Here is a 23,076-nt window from a genome sequence, read left to right as displayed (position 1 = left end):
TGTTTTTGGTTTTTTTTTGCTTTTTGGGTCACACCCGGCAATGCTCAGGGGTTCCTCTTGGCTCTGCACTCAGGAATCACTCCTGGCAGTGCTTGGGGGACCATATGGGATGCCGGGGATCGAACCCGGGTCAGCTGTGTGCAAGGCAAACGCCCTACCCGCTGTGCTATCGCTCCGGCTCCTGCAACTTACCTGTTTTAACAGTAATTATCCCTGCCCACCACAGCCTTCCAAAGGGCTTCCCGGGGCTGACCTTCCCTCCCCACCGTCTTTCTCTGCAGTTAAAGTAACGGAGGGTGACTCGAGTCCTGTGGAGAAGTCACTCGGGTTACCGGGTTTGCAGATTACTATTACGCCTTGGCTGTTCCTTCTCCTGCTAATGTCTGATAACGCTTTATCTGCCCGCCTCGAGTGACAGCTCTCATGACAGCCTGCACCCTGCTCGGCCTGGGACGGTCACTTGGGTTTCCTGAGGACTCAGGCTGGGCCACCAGGGAAGAGCAGGGCAACACCATGTGCCCTGACAGAGGCTCAGGGAATGACCCCTCGAGTCCTGGCCCGGAAGCTCCCGGGCAGACTGGGGTCGTCGGGAACACTGAGCTGGTGGCCGGGCCATCAGCACAGGCCAGTGGCCAGGCCGCACGAGCCTGCTCTGAACCTCCATACCCAGCACCAAGGCCTGAGTTACTCTCACTCTGCACTTACTCTCCCGGGCAACCCTGGGCGGCACAGCAGGGACTGAGGTGGCCTCGGTCCATTCCTAGGGCTGCTCTGACCCCCAGTGGCGGCTCTCAGAACCAGCTGCGGTGAGAAGGAACAGCACAAGGGAGACGCTAAGGAGTCAAGGAAAGACCCCGGTGGTCTCTGTGGAACGTACAGTGGCATGGAAAGGAAGTCAACAAGTGCCCAGAGACAACAGAATCTGTGCCTTGGGCTACAGGACTGAGCTGGGGGGCGGGGTGTGGGGGAGCGGGAATTGGTAGGAGGAAGGGGTGAAGGGGTGCAAACACTAGGACACAGCAGTGGAGGGAGCGTGTGGTGCTGGGCGTGACGCATGCGTGAACTCCTACTATTACTATTACTATTACTATTACTATTACTATTACTATTACTATTACTGTAGCGTGAATCACAGCGCCTGCAACAAGAGGAAGTGACCTCTTCCCCAGCGGGTGCAATCACAGCAGAAGACGCCGACCCAGGCCCCCGGGGTGGGGTCAGGGGGCAGCAGTGCAGCAGGTCACGACAGCCCTACAGGTGAGGTGGCCCAGAGCTCACTGGGAGAGGCTCCAGGGCCCAGGTCCGCTGGGCGCTTAGGAGAAGGCTCCGTGGGTTCAAGACGCCTCTCCACGGGGAAATCGAGTCACCGGCGTCTCACTGCAGCAGAACACCTGCCTGTGCCTTGAACAGAAAACGTCTCCTGGTGAAATGAAGTGGAAGGAAGGAAAGGAGAGAGGGAGGGAGGGAGGGAGGGAGGGACAGAGGGAGGGAGGGAGGGAGGGAGGGAAGGAGGGAGACACCAGGCCAGTGCGAGACATAGGCTTGCCCCACTGGCTGCTTCTCCGTGGCTGGGGGAACATGCAGGCTTCGCTGGCTGTCGTGAGCACACGGTAAGGGGGAGAAAGCATGATGAGGAGTTACGGAAACTACACAATCCTGGGAGCTGGGGAAAATGCAGCTTGCAGCCCACCTCAGACTCAGATGGGCTTGAGGATCAGGAAGCTCCAACCTGCAACCAAGGCAGGAGAACCTGGGCCTTAGGACTGACGTGCATGCTACCTGCCACATTCCAAGTGCACTGGGATGGTTCTTCCCTGGGGCAAGGAAACACCTTAAAGCAACAGCGATGGGTAAGAATCAACTGCCCTAAGGAAGGGGAACAGGAAGAATCGGGAGCAAAAACATAATCTTCTATAAGTTTTGGGGCTGGAGCAATAGCACAGCAGGTAGGGTGTTTGCCTTGCACGCGGCCAACCAGGGTTCGATTCCCAGCATCCCATATGGTCCCCTGAGCACCACCAGGAGTAATTCCTGAGTGCATGAGCCAGGAGAAATCCCTGTGCATCACCAGGTGTGACCAAAAAAGAAAAAAAAAAAACTTCTATAAGTTTAAATATTTGACGGGATGAATAAATGTCATGCATGAAAGAACAAATGGACAACATGGCTGTTGCCCTTTAGAAAGGATGAATGTCCCTTTCTATGTCCTAATCTGCCTGCCATGTTGGTTGGTAAACTGGTAATCACTCAGCAATAACAAAAAGGTGACCACGGGGCTGGAGCAATAGCACAGCAGGTAGGGCATTTGCCTTGCATGCACGCGGCCGACCCGGGTTCGATTCCCAGCATCCCTTATGGTTCCCCGAGCACCGCCTGGAGTAATTCCTGAGTGCATGGGCCAGGAGTAACCCCTGAGCATCGCCGGGTGTGACCCAAAAAGCAAAAAAAAATTTAAAAAGGTGACCAAGTATCATTTGTGTTGTGTGAAACAATTTCATGCAATTTTTATGTAAATTCACAACCACTGGCTGTACAAAGTAGGCTGACATGCGCCCGCCTTAGTGGGGTGCTGAGAACTCGCTACACCCTGACCCCCTGCACGCTCGTCACCAGGACCTGTGTCAGGAGCCACCTGAGCTCAGACGACCCCAGCCCGACACTCACAGCTGCAGCCAAGGTCTCCTCGCTGGAGCAGGAGAGGGTCTATGCAGGCAAGCCTGCCCCATCTTCTCTCCCACGAGCACCAATCGGAACAGGCACCTGGAGAGCACCACCCCCTCCCAGCGGCACCAAGCACAGTGAACTGGGAGTTAGAGTAAGCTCTCATGCCAGCCCCTGCGGTTTGAGGTGCGTCCTGAGAGCTGTCCGCCTCAGGACGTGCAGTGATACCTGACCCTCACAACTCAGGAACTGTAGGAGTATGGGGATCCAACTCGGGTCACCTGCATGCAAGGCAAGTGGGTCTCGCGGTTATAGTATTGTTCGCTCTGTGTTTAGATCTGCGCAGAGACCACACCCCAACAAAAACAACCACACTGAAATGTGCCTATTGGGGCCAGAGTAATAGTACAACAGGAAAAAAAAAAATAGTACAACAGGGAGGGCACTTGCCTGGCATGCAGATGACCAGGGTTTGATCCCGACACTCCTAGTTCCCTGAGAACGCCGGGATCCCTGAGCACAGAGCCATGAGTAAGTCTGATTAGAGCCAGGTGTGCCTCTGTCCACGGGCGGCTTGCGGGGAGGGAGTACTGTGCTTATCAAGGAGGTAGACTAGGAGGTAAACCAGGGACACTGGTGAAGGTGACAGTGGTGATGGAGTCAGGGTTCCAACACTGTATGCCTGAAACTCTCATATTAACAATTTTGTAAATCACAGTGCCCAAATTAAAAAAACCTGATACCACTTTGCCCTGACTCTTGTTAGGATTCAGTGTAACTTTGATGATGCCTACCTTACAAAAATAAATAAATAGAATTTAATGCGTAACTACTATCTGATGCTAAAATATTCCCTAGCACTTGGGAAAAGCACAGCTATGTGGCATTGGGATAGTACAGGGATTAAGGCCCTTGTCTTGCTAGCAATCAAGCCTACTGCAGTCCGACACTGCACGTGGCTGGTACCTCAGGCACTGCTAGGAGTGAGCCCTGAGCAGAGGCAGTAACGAGCCCTGAGCACCGCTGAGTGTAGCTCAAAATCAAAAACGGGGTTGAGGCGATTTTACTGCCTGTAACACAGCAGAAAAGGTTGGTAGTATGTTAGTATAATGTCATTTTAAAGATAGAAGCCACAATAAAATACACTTTCGGGTTAACAATCATTTATTGTATTAAGATTTTCCTTATAAATGTACAATTTGCATATACAGGGAAAAATAAGTTCTATGGACAAGACAGAATACGAGAGACAAGAAAGCAATCAGAAAAACGGTCAATTCTAGGGGGAGAAAACGGAAGTGCCTCAAGAGGCGGTAAGGTGCAAAGACTCTATACCCAAGGTGAACACTGCTGTAACCAGAGTAGCTCAGCTTTGAAAAAGAACAGAACTGTGTTCCGTGACTAAGTCCACTCAGGAAGGAGAGAGGCTTCCCAGGGTGACAGCTGACGTAGAAAACAAACGGGCAGATGCAACTGCAAGAATGTTCTGTATCCAGATCCTGGGCCCCAGGCCTTGCTCGCTTCACAAAGGACGGGGGACATTTCCACGGGTGTCCCCACTCCCTTGGCCCGAGGGCTTCCAAGAGCAGAACTCAAAACTCCACCACATCCGCTTGTGCATGATACCAATGGTGCACTTCTCCGGGAGCACTGTTTAAAAGCACACGTGGAGCTGAAATGCTGACTCCAACCTCAACGAGTCCTTCCTGCTCACCCATTAATTTAGAACGAGGTTCTCGGAAGGCTGGTTAGGCACCATGGAAGCCAGGGCCAGGAAGATGAAACCAGTTGTTTCTCACTCGAGCCAGCCAACCATTACACCCAAGGCCATCTTCCTGTCTGTTCTGTATCCGGATGACACCCTGAGTGACACTGAATTTCCCGACTCAATTAAGGCTGCCCAGTGGGACAGGACCTGGATACAGGAACACGGGTCCATCGGGTCGGAGGGCAGCACATGGGGCACAGGTGAGGCTTTGCTTCAAGGGCTTTTCAGTGACAGAACTCGGTTCTTGGTAGTTAGAGGAAATCCAAAATCAAAACCGAAGCCCCAATGCCACATTAACAAATATTTAATGTTTTGAGTAGAGCAGACAGATTTAATGGTTACAAACAAAGCCATTTTCATTACAGGAGCTGTGAAATTCTAAAGGCTAAAAGCAACATTTCAAACCCTGTGTTGGACTGTATGACATCTGGCAATTTTCCGTCATGTGAATTAACCAAGGAGATGACAGTTAAGGATACATCCTTTCGACTGGAAAAACTCTTAAGCATCAAGGAGCCCACACCAGAACCGACCAGAAAAATGGGCCTGTTTATTTAGCTTCAGGCTTCATTTAGGACTGCCTAAGCCTGCCAGAGACGGAGCTGGCGCACCAGTAACTGACATAATCAAAAACCTGCTGGTGGGGCCACGTGGAGTATGGAGACGGGAACCCTCACTGTGCCCACCGGCCACTGCAAAGACCTGTTTTTTGAAATGTGCAGGACATAAAACTGGAACAATTAGAGGTTTTTAAAGGGTAAGGTCCTAGTTTGCGGCTCAAATAAACTCCTCAGTTGGGGCTTTTCCCAAGGATCAAAAGGAATCAAGGAAAAAAAAAAAAACAAGTGTGCCGTACAGGAGGGGACCCCCCCTCCCCTGGCTGCCCCTGAGCAGCAGCCTTGTTTAGGCCAACAGATTCCAGAGGCTGCGACAACGCGCCCTGGGAACTGCCCGCCCGGAAGCAAGAGTCAGCTCTGCTCGGAGAAAGTGCTGCTGAGCTGAAAGAAATTCTCATTTTTCTTGCCGTAATCACTCAGTGCTATCACCAAATACTTAAAGGATCCCTCAGCTCTATGTCTAACTCTAAACAAACAGACAAAAAAGTGCCTTGAAAGATGTGGCTGTTCCCATGGGAACTGCACAAGGAAAGGAGGAGTCAGGGCCCCCGGGCCTCCGGTCTCAGCCGCGGGGTGGGAAGTGCTCGGGTGAGCCATGACTGCGATGGCGCTACTCTCAGAACTGCTCACTACGGCGTGAAGTATGTATCGGAAACACCTGGCAGGTCACGTTATTGCACACGGTCTCAGGAGCTATGCAGTGTAGGGGGGGCGGGAACGAGGAGCATCTAGAAGACCCAGAACAGAGAGCCCAGGGCCATGCCCGTGGCCGCGCCCGCCAGCATGCCCAGGGCCAGGTCGCCGTCACTGTCCCGGTAGCGCTCGCGGATGATGACGTGGTTGGCGGGCTGCTGGGCATACACGCCTGGAACAGAAGGAGAAGACAGACTCGTGAGGCGCAGCTGTGGGCTTCAACCTCACGTGTCACACAAAGCAGAAGAATCCTTTAATGGAAACTGAACCCGAATTAGATTTCCCGAGCAGAGAAACTTCCTCCCCATTACATTGTAACACACAAAAACCAAAACCAACACCACACGTTAAACACTCTCACTCTGGACGTGGCAAAATCCACGATATGCCTCCCTCACCCCTACTCCCCCACCCCTACTCCCCCACCCCTACCCCATGACACACCCAGTATCAAGGACCTACTTGCTCTGTGGTAACCGTCAGTCCCCTCGGAGTCCCCACCCCGTAACGAGCTCTGGGCCCGCACATTCTCTCTGTGTCCACCTGTCTATTGAAACATGACACAGCCCGACCTCCCCTGCCCCTCAGCCTGTCTTCAGGGTCACGGGCACGGGCCGCTATGAAAGGGAACGGGACGGAAGGGTGGCGTGCGCTACCTGCATACTGGTACTGGTAGGGGACAGCATACGCCTGCCCGTGCGGGGTGTAGACGACCTGAGTTCCCGGCGGGTAGGCGCCACCGTACGGGCCGTAGCCGTAGGCCTGCTGAGGAGAAACACACCCATCAGAACCGGAAACACCAGTGTGCTGTGTCAGAGGAGCTCCGCAGGCCAGGGAGGGGGCTCAAAGGGCGGGAACACAAGCTTAGCACGCAGAAGGCCTGATTCAACTCCTGCCACTGCCGTCTCCAAGAGACCCCTGAAGACCACACTGGAAAGAGCTCGGAGTCAGGAGTCATCCCTGAGCACCACCAGGTGTGACCCCAGAACAAAAAAAAAACAAACAAAAAAAAGCAAATTAAAGATAAAGACATCTACAGATCACATACTTAACCAAGGATACAAAATTCAACATTTTTAAAAATATACAACTAGGAAATAAGCCATAAGCATACAGAATCTTTATCCATATTGTCTTTGCAACTTCTTTGAAATTGGAACTATGATTATTTCCAATTTTAAAGTTAAGGGACAGACAAGTGACTATAGTACCCAGAACAACTGGTATTGAGGACTGGGAACACCCCCATCAGTGCTGCTCCACCCATGGCATTTATTTCTCTAGATCTGGTCTTTATTTGATTGTGGGGGGGGGGGGGCAGTGTCGGGGACTGAATCCAGGCTACTCACACAAAGCATACGCTTGGCTACAGAGTCACACTGCCAGAATTAAAATTATTTCCAATTAAAAAGAGAACTCAACAACTAAAATACATGCTACAAATCATCAGTCACTGAAGCAATTAATATTACCATGATTCATATTTATATCGACCTTGAAACGTCATAAACCTGAAAAATCCGAAGCAGGTCCTTTGTTGAAAGAAAGCAAACAATGACAAGAGCTAAGGCGGTGGTTAGAGAACACCTCCATGCTCTAAGGCGGCTTTGGGCTCGAGGCACGGACACGGCACTAGCCCCCCGCACTCAGGCCAGGGTGCGCTCCCTACCTCGGGGGTCGGAGTGGCGTACGCCGAGTAGGGAGGTGGGGAGGCAGCCACGATCGTCTCGTCGTACATCACCTCGGAGCCAACGTAGGTCTGTGAGAGGCAAGTATGCAAAAAGCAGGTTGTCACAAGCAAGCAAAAGCTTCCAGAATAACAGACAGCAAGTGGGTTTTGGGGGAGAGGGGTCCTCCAAGAAGTGCACCAAAGGCCCAGAAGCCCTCCCTAATTCTCAGCCAGCCACGGCAAGGCTGCAGATGCAGGGAAGCCGCCTTTGGGCTGGGGAGGACCCACGTCACTCCAGCAGCGCTCAGGGACCCTTCCGGTCCCACTTGTGGTGCGGGTCTACACCCAGTGACACCCGAGAGGCCATGTGGTGCCAGGGATGGAACTGGGGTCTGCTGCATATAAGATTTTTTTTTTTTGCGGGGGTGGGGGGGAGGGCGGGGTGGAACCCAGCAGTGCCCAAGGCTTACTCCTGGCTGCGTTCAGGGACCACTACTGCCAAGTTCCAGGAACTCTAGATACTGGGGAATGAATCCGGGTGGGCCACTTGCAGAGAAAACGCCCTACCCGCTGTTATTATCGCTCCAGCCCCCAAGACATATATTTCTTAACCTCTAAGACATACTACCTCTCTGGACCCCTCTGGGTGACTGGAAACATCAGCCCGAGCCACCACTGTGCAGTGACCCGCTGTGGGTAAAAGCAAAAATCCCAGAAGGCTCGCTGCAGATGCCGTGCATGGAAAGGACTCTCTGGCCCCCCCCACGCCCGTCCCCCCCATCCTGCTTGCTCACAGATCTTCATGAGAATTCAAAGTCTTCCGAATTCCTGTGCGATCGGTTTCCAGAAAGCGACACTGAGCGCATGAGGCGGTCAGAAAGGCCCATCCCGCCCGAACACAGCAGGGGCGGCAGCTCCTCACTGTCCGAGCCTGGCGCCCTGCCCACCTGCCACACGGCCGCAGGGATGGCCAAACCTTCTCCCTCGCTCCCCTTCCCTCATCCCCCCTTTCCATCTGAATAGAAAAACATGAAAACGGCACTGATGGCAGTCACCGGCCACTTACCGTATTTGTCCTGGAATCCTGGAGTGTGAATTTCCAGGCCCTAAAGAAAAGGGGGAGGGGGAGAGACAATAGTACTTAGTTCGAGGCGATCAGACAGCTACCTAACGCAATTCTCAAACAGGCGACGGCATCGAGTTTACGGAAAAGCATTGAGTTTAAGGCAAGCCCTGAGAACCTGTCTGTGCTCCCCACCTTCCCACAGGACAGGCACCGCCCGGCTGACAGCCCTGGGCCACGGTGGAACCAGTGCAGACTCCTCCTAGCCGGATTCCAGAGCCCCCACACGACTCAGCACAGCCACAGGCCCCGCTCCACGAGTCCTGGAGCTCATGGCTTATTCACCAAATGCCACAGCTCACCGCCCACCTCCTATCGCCAGGTGAAGGCAGACAAGGAAGAAAGGGGCCCTCCCAGCCTACGCCTCGGAGACTTCCAGGGGGCCAGTTCCAGGATTCCCCCTCTGCACAGCAGGGGCGGGGCAAACCCAGCAAGCTCATGGAGAGAAAACAGAAACAGGGAAGGCTTGATCGACCAGCACTACGCGGCTCTGTCGACCCTCAGAAGATGCCTCAGTGACCCCAGGGGAGCATGTTTAAGGAGCCAAAGGAACAAAGGCACAGAAGACAGCAAGCAGAGCATAAGAAAGCGTGAGAGAGGGGCTGGAGCGATAGCACAGCGGGGAGGGCATTCGCCTTGCACGCGTCCGACCCGGGTTCGATTCCCAGCATCCCACAGGGTCCCCCAAGCACTGCAAGGAGTGATTCCTGAGTACAGAGCCAGGAGTAACCCCTGAGCATTGCCAGGTGTGACCCAAAAAGAAAAATAATAATAATAACAAGTGTGAGAGAGGAAAGGAAAAAACTGCAAGCAGAAATGACAGAAATGAAGGGCGTGGCACACGAATTAAAAAACCCAACAGAAGCCCTGAGCAGAATGACGGCAACTGAGGAATAATCGGTGAGCTCCAAGATGACAGGCAGGAAACCACTAGAAAACAACAGAAGATTGGGCGAAAACCTTGAAAAAGAACTTGGGTTCTTGCACAAGGTGCTTGTCCCTGGCCAGAGTCACCCCCATCCCCCCCGCAGCTGCAGTGACGTCTCTCAGGTGCTCTAAGAAAGCACACCCTGTTACTTATTCACAGTTCTCACACTACTTCCTAGTAAGTTACTTCCATGATCCTTAAGAACAATGTAAGTCTCCAGCCCACGCTTCAAGACACAAAAGTTTTAAGTCTGTTAAAAGCACTAGAAATTCAGGTTTTATATAGATGTATACACACACACCTCCCATTTCTCTCCACACCAGGGAACCACTCTACTCTCAATGAGTTTAGCTTTCAGATTCAACATGAAAATAAGGATAAGTGTCTTGGATTTATTTCTCTCCGCATAATGCCCCAAGATTGAGCGTGATGCTATGAAACACAGAACCTGTTTGCACGCGTCGAGCATGCACACACACACATACTCGTCCGGTTCAACTCCAGCAACAGTTTAGTGGTGACTTCCCTTTTCTTTGATCTGTCTTTGGTTTGGTTATTATCTGGCCCGGTGCCCAGCGGCCAGGGGACTCTGCAGTGTCTGTGACCAGGGGACCCGAAGGCAAAGCATGCATAGTTCAGTTTCTGCAATCTGCACGAGTAAGGGTGGGAAAGAAGAAAACTGCTTCTAGGACCAAGCAAGCCCTTTTAAACCTCCGGGTTCTCTCTGGCCAGAGAGAGTGCATTCAAAGAAACTAAACAATACAAAAAACAAACTTACAAACAATCATCCGTGCTTTCCGCGCAAAGGCTGATGGTTTTCCCATCTCGGCAAACGATCTGCAACATGCAGTCTTTTGACTTCCCATCCGGAGGCTGCACATCTATGAAAAGTAAGTATAATAAAAGATAACTGTGTGGCAGGTTGGTTCGCTTTTCAAGGATTTCTTCTTACCTAACTGCCCTCTTAGATAACCACGAGTTGAAAACATTCCCCTCACAAGCCATCTTTGTCGTGCTGTGCAAAGCCAAGCTCATGAGTCGCCACTCTGAGCGCAAGGCGGCAGGCCTTCTGGAGGGCAGCCCGCACAGGGCGGCACAGAACAGCCCAGCAGCCCGCAGTGAAGAGTGAGGCCAGTCCCAGCTACCGAAATACTTACTGATTTCATCCACAGAAAACAAACTATATGAATGCTCTCAAAAAATGAAAATCAGGGGCTGGAGTGATAGCACAGCGGGGAGGGCGTTTGCCTTGTACGCAGCCGACCCGGGTTCAATTCCCAGCATCCCATAGGGTCCCCTGAGCACCGCCAGGGGTAGTTTCTGAGGGCAGAGCCAGGAGTGACCCCTGGGCATATGGTCCCTCAAGCACTGCCAGGAGTAATTCCTGAGTGCAGAGGCAGGAATAACCCCTAAGCATCGCTACGTGTGACCCAAAAAGCAAAAATAAAACAACAAAATGAAAATTAGGTTTTTAAAATACTTTTGTCAAACAAGATGAGCTACGATATCTGAGCCTGGCGTAGGTTAAGAACTTCAGTAGACTGACATTTCAAGAACAAATACATAGGGGCAGTGTTCTATTATTACAAACCTCCGGAGGACACACCACACAGGGAAAGGACACTACAAACGTCAGTGACAAGATCCCCGTAGAGTAGAATCTTTAAGTAGCAGAGCTAATAAAACAAACTCATCTATGTATGCCTTAATTGAAAACAGAAATACCTGTGCTTATGAAAGTATCCCAAAATGAACTCTCTGGGGGGATTATACCTGCAAGTACTCAGACCATTCCTGGTGGGACCTGGGGGGCCGTAAGGTGCCAGATCAGACCCAGGGCTCCCACACATAAAATATGCACTTAATCCCCTAGAGCCCCTTTCCCTGCCCACCTTTAAAATGAAACTAAGGGAACTCAGAAGAGAACCATGGAAACCAAAGCATCATGAATTTTATAAAACGGATTGGAGAAGGCCAGGGTGTGGTTCAGTGATATCGCACTTGCCCTGGAGACCCTGGGTTCAATCCCTGACATCACAAAAAAAATTTTTTTTAAGATACTAGAAGATCAAAATCTGTGTGTTATTATCAGCAGCTTAGGAGTTATAAAATCAATTCCATCTCAGGAGTGGAGCGATAGCACAGCGGGGAGGGCGTTTGCCTTGCATGCGGCCAACCCAGGTTCAATTCCCAGCATCCCATATGGTCCCCCGAGCACGGCCAGGAGTAATTCCTGAGTGCAGAGCCAGGAGTAACCCCTGAGTATCACCGGGTGTTACCCAGAAGGAAAAAAAAATCAATTCCATCTAGATGGGTCCACCCTTCCTGGGTTTACCAACACCTTCAGCGCCTTAGTTCTCCACCAGAGCAAAGAATATGGACTGACGACCTTTCCTCGGATAAGGAAATTCATTTGCACCAAACTGCCATACTCGGAGATGCCCGTACCTGCCCACCCAGGTGCGCCTACCCCGTGCTGACCGTAATCAGGAGACGAAAGAGCGAGCAGAGGGCTCCACGGCCACGAGGAGGGGAGGGGAGGACGGGAGCCAGCCCACTCACCCCGGCACTCGCGCCCCGTGCGGATGTTGATGCAGTCCACGGGCATGTGGACCTTATCCTCAACACTCTGCCGACTCTGGTCATCGTAGTAGATCAGGTGCCCATCTGACCACAGGTCAAACCAATTCTTCTTCCAGCGCTTCAAAATAGTACCTAAAAAAATTAAAAGGGAAAGGGTGGTTTCTGAGCTCAAAGAGTAAAAAACTGTGCTCCAATCACAGGTGACAGAAACAAAAGAAATTGCCCTCTGGACCTGACATACCCACTTACACACAACTGCCTTGTCCCTCGAAACGAACATGTACTCAGACCCCAGGTACGCACACACACACTGGTCAGGACTGCGTGCTGCATGCTACCAGGAATGGCAAGAACACTACTAACTTGAAAGATCCAAGCCCTAAACATGTCAAAGTGCCGTGAAACCTGAATGTTGATTATTAAGAATATACTATCGATCTAAACTTTCCCAGAAATAGGAATGTTTCTGACTTTCTAGACTGGTCGGAAAGTATTAGACCAAGTTTCCAAATGTAAACTCCATCCCCTTGTGGAAAAAACATTTGACTCTAACATCTCCCACATACACTCTTCTCAAAGGCTCACCGACCCTTAAAGTCCACAGGGTCAGAGACACACGTGCCACCAAGGCCAAGCCCTACCCTGCATCCTGCATCCATCTTCCTGTCTCACAAGTCTCTGTCAATTTAAAGAACTCATCCTGGGGCTGGAGCCATAGCACAGCGGGGAGGGCGTTTGCCTTGCACATGGACGACCCAGGTTCGATTCCCAGCATCCCATATGGTCCCCTGAGCACCGCCAGGGGTAGTTCCTGAGTGCAGAGCCAGGAGTGACCCCTGGGCATCGCCGGGTGTGACCCCCCCCCAAAAAAAAGAACTCATCCTTCCAAAATTTCACTTGTCATTCATTCATTTTCCTTGTCAGACACAGGGAAACTTAAATGCCCAGTTCAGCTGAGTCCTACTGTCCCTTCTGCATCTCAAATATGGCCCACACGGCATCCTCATCCCAGCAGACTCGCCCTGCTTGGGGACTGCGCACAGTTCTCACTCACACACCCCGATGCCTCATGTCGGATCCTGGCGTAAACCAAACGTGCAACACATCAGCTTTTCCAATGTCTTTGCCGCCATCGGGCACCTTCCTCTGAGACCAAACTGATAAGTAAGTGCCACTGGCATCCACTGGGCTGGCAAGCCTGACCTGTGCAGACGCCACCAAACAGAGCCCGCCCCTCGTAACGAGGGGCCTGAGCGATTCTAACCAAGTCCCTGTCCTGCGTCCAGTGCTGGCCACAGCCTGCCAAATGCAGCTGTCCTGCAGAGCATCTCTGGGGACCGAATTCTGATCTATGCCAATGCTGCCCAGCAAAGGAGCCATGGCAACAGACACACACACACACACACACACACACACACACACACACACACACGAATTCTGATCTATGCCAATGCTGCCCAGCAAAGGAGCCATGGCAACAGCTTTACACACACACACACACACACACACACACACACACACACACACACACACACACACGTGTCTCTGCAGTGACTTCCCCGTGACCACAATACGCCTCACTCCATGTGCATTTCCTCTGTTCTCGGCAAAGAAGGAAAGTTATCCCAAGCTTCAGGAGACAGGACAAAAAAGACCAACTCTTCTGACACACCCTATGGGAAGAACTGCAGGTGAGGACCCATTCCGAAGTCTCTTCATCTGAATGTAAAGGACACCCCATTTCTTTGTCTATCTGGCTATGCTGTGTGGGACGGCAGAATGATGACTGTTTAAAAAAAGAAAAAGTACTTGCAAGGCTTAGAGTGGAGAAAGTGCGTCCTCAAGGGTGAAGTGAAAGGCCAGAGTGGGTCAGTGGGTCAGGTTCTTGCCCTACACACAGCCCACCTGGGTTCGATCCCTGGCACCCCACATGGTCCCCTAGAACCTGTCAGAGGTGACCCCTGAGCACAGAACTAGGACTAAGCCCTGAGCATAGCCAGCTGTAGCCCCAAAGCAACAACAAAAAGGAGTGAAGTAATAAAAATCCGACACCACTGCAAGGCTGGGAGTTACAGCCTCGAGGAGAGGTTGCTGAGGAAAGTTCTCACCATCCCCTGACCCCTGGGCAAGGGAGAATCAAAACACCAAAGACACAGAGATCAGGGTTACAGTCAAGCACATCAGAGCCCTTACTTCAGGAGCCTAGCAAGGGGGCAATGCTGAAGTGACAGACCCAGGTGTGAAAAAGGCTTGCCACCCAGAGCTGACGTCAGGGCAGGCCACCAGGTATCACTGGAAATCCCGGAACCTTCTTCACTTCTTCAACTGGAAACTGGGATAATGCAGCCTAGTTCTCAGAGTTGATACCGGGGCGACAGTGAGCACAAACAAGCCTTACAAATAACGGCTTTCTTTCACCGTCCAGAGCACGCAGTCCAATCTCTGAGCTAGTCTCCAATGCAGCTACTAAGCTCTGATCACCCCGGAAATACAAATTCCTCTCTGAATCAGAGCCGCAAACGGGCCAGGTCTGATGTGTGCTGCCGCCAAAGCCACACAGTAGCAACTTCTCCTTTCGCTCTGCTCTCACCAGGAAGCAGGATAATCTCCTTACTCCAGGAAGCCACTACTCCTGCCTTAAAACACAGGCTGGGGCTGGGGAAATAGGTCAAAGGGCCGAGGCGCTTCCCCTGCACGCAGGAGCCCCAGTCCAATCACTGGCAGTGGACAGAACTGTCCTACACAACTGGGCCTCGGGCACTGTGCTGAGAAGCCCCTCAGCACCCTCGAGAATGGTTCATAAATGGGAACTCTGAACCAGCTTCACGTGCCTCCCGAGATAAGCATATTACATAAGGGTAAGTCCGCAGAGTTAAGACTAAGAGAGTAGATCTCAACCCCATCAATAAAGTGCTTCTCTCCAGAGTCCTTTTAGAGACAGAAAAGGTTTTGCTTACTGTACAATCATTCCCTCACGTCATACCTTCATCCCTGTAAAGAGTTCAGAATCTCAGGCACTCAGTCCAGACTCAATCACCTTTGTGGGAATTAAAAAAGTTATTCCCACAAAGAGGGTAACTCCTCCCTGACAGAGGACCAGTAAAGTGTCGTTAGACAAGAGACCTTCAACTCGGTCTTAATAATGAAACATGCTCTAAGAGGAGAAACCAAGCGAGATTAACACCCATTCCTGGTTCCTATTAACATCGCAACTGAACTGGTTTTCTGTCTGCAGAAAAGAGATTTTCCAAAGCTTTAAAACTTTCCAAGGGGACTCTGGGGACTGCTCCAGGGCTTAGAACACCGGCCTTGCAATCATCAAGCTACAAGTTCAAGCCCAAGGCCCCGTGTATGTACTTACTCTGTCGCAGCAACCACCCACTCTTCACAAACGCCATCCTTTTACCCTACAAAAAATAAAAAACAGGCAAGTTCAAATTAGTTTATAACCAAAGAATGGACCATCCAAGCTGATTCTACTCAAAATACTTCTGGCATCGAAATCAGTTAACTGGAAGTTTTGAAGATTACAGGCCACTTTATTTTTCAACTTTCAATACATTAGGTATTGTCTGCAAGACACTGAGGTTTAGAAAGAACCAAAGTGGAGCATAAAAGCCAAAGAAGCATTTCAAAGGAACAAATGAGCCATCCTCATTTCGTTTTTCCCATGTCGACTATGGCTGACATCTCAGAAAAACCTTTCTCCAAAATGCTAGAAAACAGTTCCACCACCCAGGGCTGGAGTGATAGCACAGCGGGTAGGGCGTTTGCCTTACATGTGGCCGACCCGGGTTCAAATCCCAGCATCCCATATGGTCCCCTGAGCACCGCCAGGAGTAATTCCTGAGTGCAGAACCAGGAGTAACCCCTGTGCATAGCCAGGTGTGACCCAATAAGCAAAAAAAAAAAAAAAAGTTCCACCACCCTCCTGGAGTCCAGATAAATGAGCTGCACAGGCCAGTCCCTCCCCTTTATCTCAGTAAACATGAACAGAGACTCAACCTGCTGACCGTGAGCAGACCAGCCCAAGGGGGCACAGACTGGGTTTTGGATTGCTGGATTTTTTTGCGGGGTGGGGAGGCCACACCGGAAAGGCGCAAGGGTTACTCCTGGCTCTGTACTCAGGAATGACTCCTCCAGGTGCCTGAGGAACATGCGGGCAGCTGGGGATCTCACCTAGTCAGCAAGGCCAGCACCTGCCCGTGGCACTGGAACTCCAGCGCCCAGGGTGGCCCAAACACAGACCAGAGAGTTCAAGCGAGGTGCTTTCCACAAGGCCAGTCCTGAGTCAGCCCAGCACAGGGTCCCCCAGGCGCCATCAGGGGCCACTGCTAAGCACAGAACCAGGAAGTGCCTCTGGGCACAAGGTTTGGTCCAAAGAAACCTCCCTCCAAAAAATCCGAAGCCAAAACGTCAAGCCTGACTGCAGTACCATACAACTCTACTGGTGCCTTATGAGCAGGTGGCTGGAGAACTGAGTACGTAGGGTAAAAAAAATGTGAAAGTAATTTCTGTTTATATTGTTTTTTCAAATTTCTAAAAATTCTATTATTTTTCTGCGTCAGCTTTCAGGATAGTGAAAAAAGCAAGGCCAGTGTAACAATGAGATTCAAAACAACTTCATTTATTGCCGGGTCTTAAAGAATCTGAATCCAGCAACATCACACGCCTGGAAGATTAACATCATCACTTGGACCCACAAAGAGAGTTAAAAGGGAGGGGAGAGTGCAGGAGTCACCAGGGAGAATACCACTCCCCTCATTCCCCCCCACTCAGCACAAAGCCAGGATGAGCCCCCAGTACCAGGGAGTATAAGACCGAGCCCCCACCCCGCAAGGCACAGAGTGGCAGGTAAATCCTTCAGGACCCAAAGTTTCCCCCGCCATCTGATCATTAACTGTAGACAAGCATCTGAGGATACTGTCATTGCCAGACAGTGTGTCTGTTTTCTTGGGTGCCTGCCACCTTGGCGGAAGGCTGGGTTTCCTGTATTTTTCAGGTATCCAGAGCTCAAAAGATGTCAACAACAGAAAGCAAAACATAGTGTCTTGAGAATTGGGTCACTTGAGTCAAAACTGAAAAGAAAAAGTCCATCTAGAGACCAATATTCAGCATTTCATTAATGTGCCCATGGAGTATAGCTTTAAACTGTTTAGGGAAAGAGAATCGTCGATTACAAGGTAGGAAGAAACTTAAGGTGAAATTAGTAACCGACACTCAGGTTTTTAAGAGGCTAATTCTTCACCTGCCTTCTTATCGGTGACCATCCAGCTACCTTCAGTCATTGGAACAATCTCCCAGGACAGCTGATACTGGCCTGAAGGGACAAAGTGCCCTGTGAAAGCGAGCCGGTCAGTCTCGGAGTGAACACCTCCAATGTAGCAGCTGAGAGCCAGAGAGATAACACAGTGGGTAGGGGATCTGCCTTGTACACGGCCAACTGAGTTCAATCCCTAGCACCCGAATAGTCCCCCAAGACTGCCAGGGGTGATTCCTGAGGACAGAACCAGGAACAAGCCCTGAGCACCGGCAGGTGAGGCCCCTCAAAAAATTAATAAAAAAAAAAAAACACTAGACCCCCGAGTTTTCTCCCCAGCCTATTTTTGTTGTTAAATTGGAGAGGAACCTAGTATATTTTTAAGAAACCAAAAATCATGCACTATTGATTTTTGATTATTTACTTGTTAAAATTCAAAAACTTCAGATTGCAGGCTTGAGAAAAAGACCTATATTCAAATCCTGATTCAACTACCGACAAACCATTATGGGTTAAGTCCTGTAATATTTTCCAAGCCTTCGTTTCTTGACCTACAAAATGAGAATAGCAACACCTACTTAGCAGGATCACTGAGAAACTGGGTAAAATTAATGTGGGACATAATGCCTGTCAATACCTAAAATACCTGCAGCGATTATCACTACTAGCATCACTCCAAGAGACTTAACTATTCTCATGATTATTTTGCCCAAAACAACCTAGAAGCACATCAGGCTACTTCTCAAATCACTTCAAAGGTATGGTCAGAGAGTATGTCTTTGAGAATCAAATTTTAAACTCCTTTCCTAGGGCTGGGAAAATAACAAAATAAAAAACAGTAAGGGAAAAAAAAATAACTAATTTCAACATCTCACTGTTTCTAACCTCAAACACATCTAATGCACAAATTACTACTCTTCCAAATCCAAATGGCCAAAAGGCACATGAAAAATTGCTCTTCGTCACTAATCATCAGGGAGATGCAGATCAAAACAACAATGAGATACCATCTCACACCACAGAGACTGGCACACATTCGAAAGAACAAAAGCAACCGGTGTTAGCGTGGATGTGGGGAGAAAGGGACTCTCCTTCAATGCTGGTAGGAATGCCGACTTATTCAACCCTTTTGGAAAACAATATAGAGGATTCTCAAAAAATTAGAAATTGAGCTCCCATTTGACCCAGCAATACCACTTCTGGGAATATATCCTGGAGATATGACATTTGCACTTGTATGTTCATTGCAGCAATGTTTATAATAGCCAGAATCTGGAAAAAAAAATGAATGCCCAAGAACAGACAAGTGGTTAAGGAAACTCTGGTACAACTATACAATGGGATACTATGCAGCTGTTAGAAAAGATGAAGTCAAGAACTTTGCACATAGGTGGATCAACATGGAAAGTATCATGTTAAGTGAAATGAGTCAGAAAGAGAGAGACTGACAAAGAAAGACTGCACTCATTTGTGGAATATAAAGTAACAGAATGGGAAACTAACACCCAAGAATAGTAGAGATAAAGTACCAGATTACTCCACAGCTTAGAAGCCGCCTCGAATGCTGGGGGGAAAGGCAGCTCAGATAGAGAAGGGACCACCAAGTAAAGGGTGCTAGGAGAGCCCATTCAGGATGGGAGACACACGCTGAAAATAAGACTATAGACCGAACATGATGGCCACTTAATACCTCTACTGCAAACCATAACACCCAAAAGGACAGAGAGAGAAGGGAATGCCCTGCCACAGAGGCAGGGTGGGGTGGGGGAGATGGGGTGGGGGTGGTGGATTTCTACCATTTTCCACTGATGGTAGAAAATGGGCACTGGTGGAGGGATGGAAATTCGATCATTGTATGACTGAAATGCAAGCATGGAAGTCTGTAAATCTGTAACTATACCTCACAATGATTCACTAATAAAAAAAATACTACTCTTCCAATAAAATTTAAGTCCTGCTGTTTGTCTCCGGAGGATTAATAAAAGGCTAGCAAACTAGTTACATAATAGTTTCATTATTCACAAACCAATAAAACCAAAACAAAAACAACTTAAAAAAGTAAACCACAGTCAAATTATTTTATATTTTCAAATTACTTTAAGGGTGAACTTGTTATCATTTTTAAAACACGAAATCCAAAATGCCCACGTGAAGAAGTACAAAGAATATTGCCTTTGGACTCTGATGGTTTTGAGCACGAAGCCCATGATGCCTTTTACCAACCAGAATGACTATGCAGGACCCTAAATCTCTACGCCTCACTTTCCTTCCCTGGACAGGACACCCCAAGTTACTTTCAAAAGGTCACTGTGAAAATTCTATGTCCAAAGAGCTCTGTAGCAGATGCATCAAAAATGAGCACCACTTGCACTGTTTCAGGAACTGCAATTCGGAATAAACAGTCTACAGAAGACTCATCAGAAAAAACCCTGACTCCTCAGGGCTCTCTGGATTTTATCTGCAAAAGTCACTTCCTGAGGAAACAGTGTTAGGCCACGTGAAGCACCAGACGTACACCGCAGGCAACGAGGAGGATTAAGCAACCCAGCGTCGTTCAAGCGTGTGTGGCCTTGGCCAACTGCTGCCAGCAACGACTCCCCACACAGCCTCACAGAGGCAAGCACCCAAGAGCAGACAGCTAAGATGACACAGGGAAGAAAGTCGAGGAAGTTCAACTTTCTGTTCCAGTGCTCAAACTCAAAAGCAAGGAAGGACCAATACAAATATTCCTTGGTCCACTTCTTTAACACTTATTTCCCAATTTTACTCATTTGTAATGGATACAAGTACTGTGTAAGTTTAAGGTGCAATGTAAGGGCTGGCCTCTGGGTATCTGTGAAACGATACTGCAACGTTTCCTCCATCATCCTGGACAAACATTAAGAAAAAATATTTTCTTTGAGAATTTTTAAGATTTACTCTTAACTTTGAAACGTGCCATAGAGCAGGGTTAACTATTCCCATCATGTTGTATAGCTTATCTTCAGTACTTATAACTGGAGTTGCTTAACTACTTTGCTAGATTCCTCATCTTAACCCAGTTTCCAACCTCCAGTAACCACAAACCTGATCTCTTGGGGCTGGAGCAATAGCACAGTGGGTAGGGCGTTTGCCCTGCAAGAAGCCGACCCGGGTTCGATTCCCAGCATCCCATATACCCATATAACCCTGAGTACTGCCAGGAGTAATTCCTGAGTGCAGAGCCAGGAGGAACCCTGTGCATTGTCCGAGTGTGACCCAAAAGAAAAAAAGGAAGAAAAAAAAAGCTGATCTCTTTTCCGTAGTTCGATATTCTTCAATCAGATCCCACATATGTTGAGTCAAACTCATTTGCTTTTTGTCTCGCTCTTATTTCACTTGACACAGTGTCCTTCCTTATCGTGGGTCAGCCATGTAGTCACAAGTGGGGCAGGGTTTCCTCATCTCTTACGGCTAACCAACATTCCAGCAGGTACACGTCCACGAGGGCTGGAGCGATAGCGCAGCGGGTAGGGCGCTTGCCTTGCACGCAGACGACCCAGGTTCGATTCTTTGATCCCTCTCGGAGAGCCCGGCAAGCTCCCGAGAGTATCCCGCCCGCACGGCAGAGCCTGGCAAGCTCCCCGTGTGTTTTGGATATGCCAAAAACAGTAACAATCAGTCTCACATTGAGAGACGTTACTGGTGCCCGCTCAAGCAAATCAATGAAGGACAGAGGATGACAGTGACACGTCCATGAATGTCGAGTTTCCTCACACTTTCCTTGCTTGCAATTGGTTGTTTCCATGCTTTGGCTACTGGAAATACAGCTGCCAGGGTAGGATATCTTCTTAAATCACTGTTTTCACAGCCTCCGGGCAGATTCCTGGAACTGGAATTGCTGGGTCTGACGGTCAGCACTTTCCGCAGTTTATTTTATGCTCTGGTTACTGACGCTTACAGAGTAAGCACCAAATTAAAAAAAAAAAAAAAAGGCAGAGAGGAAAGGAGAGAAATCAAGTGTGGCGATCTGGGACATAAAACCAAGCTCTGCAGGGCCGGAGCAACAGCACTGTGGGTAGGGCGTTTGCCTTGCACACGGCCAACCCGGGTTCGATTCCCAGCACCCCATATGGTCCCCCGAGCACCGCCAGGAGTAATTCCTGTGTACAGAGCCAGGAGTAACCCCTGTGCATCGCTGGGTGTGACCCAAAAACCAAAAAAAAAAAAAAACCTCTGCAGGAGCAGAAAGAAAACTTCCCTCTGGGGGGCCCAAGCGCCAGGACCCCCAGGTGTCTGCAAGCCTAACTAACCGGGATCCTGAGATCCCGGGGTAATCCACACGCAGGGGGGCTGACTCCACCCGGGCCGTCCCCGCCCCGCGTGGGGGGAGGGGAGGGGAGGGGGAGGGGAGAGAAGGTGGAGGGGAGTGGAGGGGTAGACGTGGGTGGAGGTCGCACACGTCCAGCTCCAGCAGGCCGCTGGAGCCCGCGGGGCAGAGGCGGGGCCACGCCCGGCCAAGTCCCCGCACCTGCGCCCGGGCACGGGGACACCCCCCTCTCCCGGCCACGCTGACCCCCGGGCCCCGGCTCGGAGACTGGGCAGGAGCGAGGCCCCGTGCACGACCCCCGGGGCCGGACCAGGCGGCGCCCCCCGCCCGCGGGGACCGGCTCGGGCCGCTCCGGCCGGACCGACCCAGGCGGCGGCCCCGAGTCCGAGCGGGCCAGGAGCAGGAGGAGCAGGAGGAGGAGGAGGAGGAGGAGGAGGAGGAGGAGGAGGAGGAGGAGGGGGAGGAGGAGGAAGGGGACGAGGAGGAAGGGGACGAGCGCGGGCCGGGGGCTCCGGACGCGCCTGGGGGGCTGCGCCTGGCGCCCGACGTGCGCAGAGTCTGGGGGCGGGACGGGGCGCCCGCGAGCACGGCCGCGCGGCCCTGCTCGCCGGAGCCCCTCACGCGCGAGGAGACCCTCACCTGCTCCCGCGGCGGCCCCCGGCGAGCGCGCAAGCGGCGGAACAAGGCGAGCAGCCCCGGCGGCGACCCCGACACTCAAGCGCCGCCTCCCAGCCGCGGGTGACGTCACCGCGGGCGCGCATGCGCAGAGCCCACGCCGAGGCGGGCCGAGGGGCGGGGGTGGTGCCGGCGCCTGCGCACTAGGCCGCCGGGGCGGGGAGGGCGGAGCCGGCGTCCCCGGGTGCCCCCGCGACTCAAATTCACTCTTAGCCTTGATCCGATAAAAAATTGCTCGCGTGTCAGTACCCTGAGTTTTATTCCTTTTACCGTATCCAATAAAAGGAGCCATCCACGGGTTTGAATTTTTAAACCCGTTAAATATTTAATTTTTTAATTTAAATAATTAAAACCCGTTAAAATAAAATTTTATTAAAATTATTAAATAAAATTTTATTAAAATTATTAAAATTTAAATAATTTTAACCCATTAAACCAATGAGCCTCCAATCGTTGGGAAAGACGAGTAAGGAGAGGCTGCTAAAATCTCTGGGCTGAGTGTAATAGAGATGTTACTGGTGCCCGCTGGAGTAAATCGATCAACAACAGGATGACAGTGAATAAAAGGAGCCAGGGGACCCTTAGAGAAAGTACAGGCTGAGCTGAGGCCAGGAAAGTACAGGCTGGCCCTGGTGCCCTGCCAGGAGCAAGGACGTGTGTGCAAGCATGCGGGGGTACCTGGGGCTCAGCCCTGGAGCAGCCTCCCTGGCCCAGACTGGGACCGTTCGGCAGCAATATAAATTAAGTACTATTAGATAGCAATTTAGGGTATAGAAGTGTGCGTTCTAATGTAAATAAGTGATTCAACAAA

General features: G+C 50.6%; 1 protein-coding gene across 2 annotated transcripts; it reads right to left on the bottom strand.

Annotated features, from left to right (window-relative positions):
* Positions 1–3,807: 3,807 nt before the first annotated feature.
* On the bottom strand, positions 3,808–22,340 carry PLEKHB2 (pleckstrin homology domain containing B2). 2 transcript variants are annotated; one of them, XM_055127781.1, is made up of 8 exons: positions 22,230–22,340; positions 15,404–15,449; positions 12,022–12,174; positions 10,238–10,340; positions 8,475–8,514; positions 7,409–7,498; positions 6,396–6,501; positions 3,808–5,911 (listed from the first exon to the last, which is right to left on the bottom strand). In XM_055127781.1, the coding sequence occupies exons 2-8, from the start codon at positions 15,438–15,440 to the stop codon at positions 5,775–5,777; spliced, it is 666 nt and encodes a 221-aa protein (XP_054983756.1). In that variant the 5' UTR covers positions 15,441–15,449; positions 22,230–22,340; the 3' UTR covers positions 3,808–5,774. The 2 variants fall into 2 exon arrangements, with proteins under 2 accessions (XP_054983756.1, XP_054983755.1); XM_055127780.1 differs by having other exon boundaries at positions 6,396–6,504; positions 22,230–22,339.
* Positions 22,341–23,076: the final 736 nt, after the last annotated feature.

Source organism: Sorex araneus, chromosome 2, assembly GCF_027595985.1.
Source record: "Sorex araneus isolate mSorAra2 chromosome 2, mSorAra2.pri, whole genome shotgun sequence".
Taxonomy (NCBI): Eukaryota; Metazoa; Chordata; class Mammalia; order Eulipotyphla; family Soricidae; genus Sorex; species Sorex araneus.
Note: the sequence above shows the minus strand (reverse complement) of the source record. Positions and strands in the feature narration are given on the sequence as shown.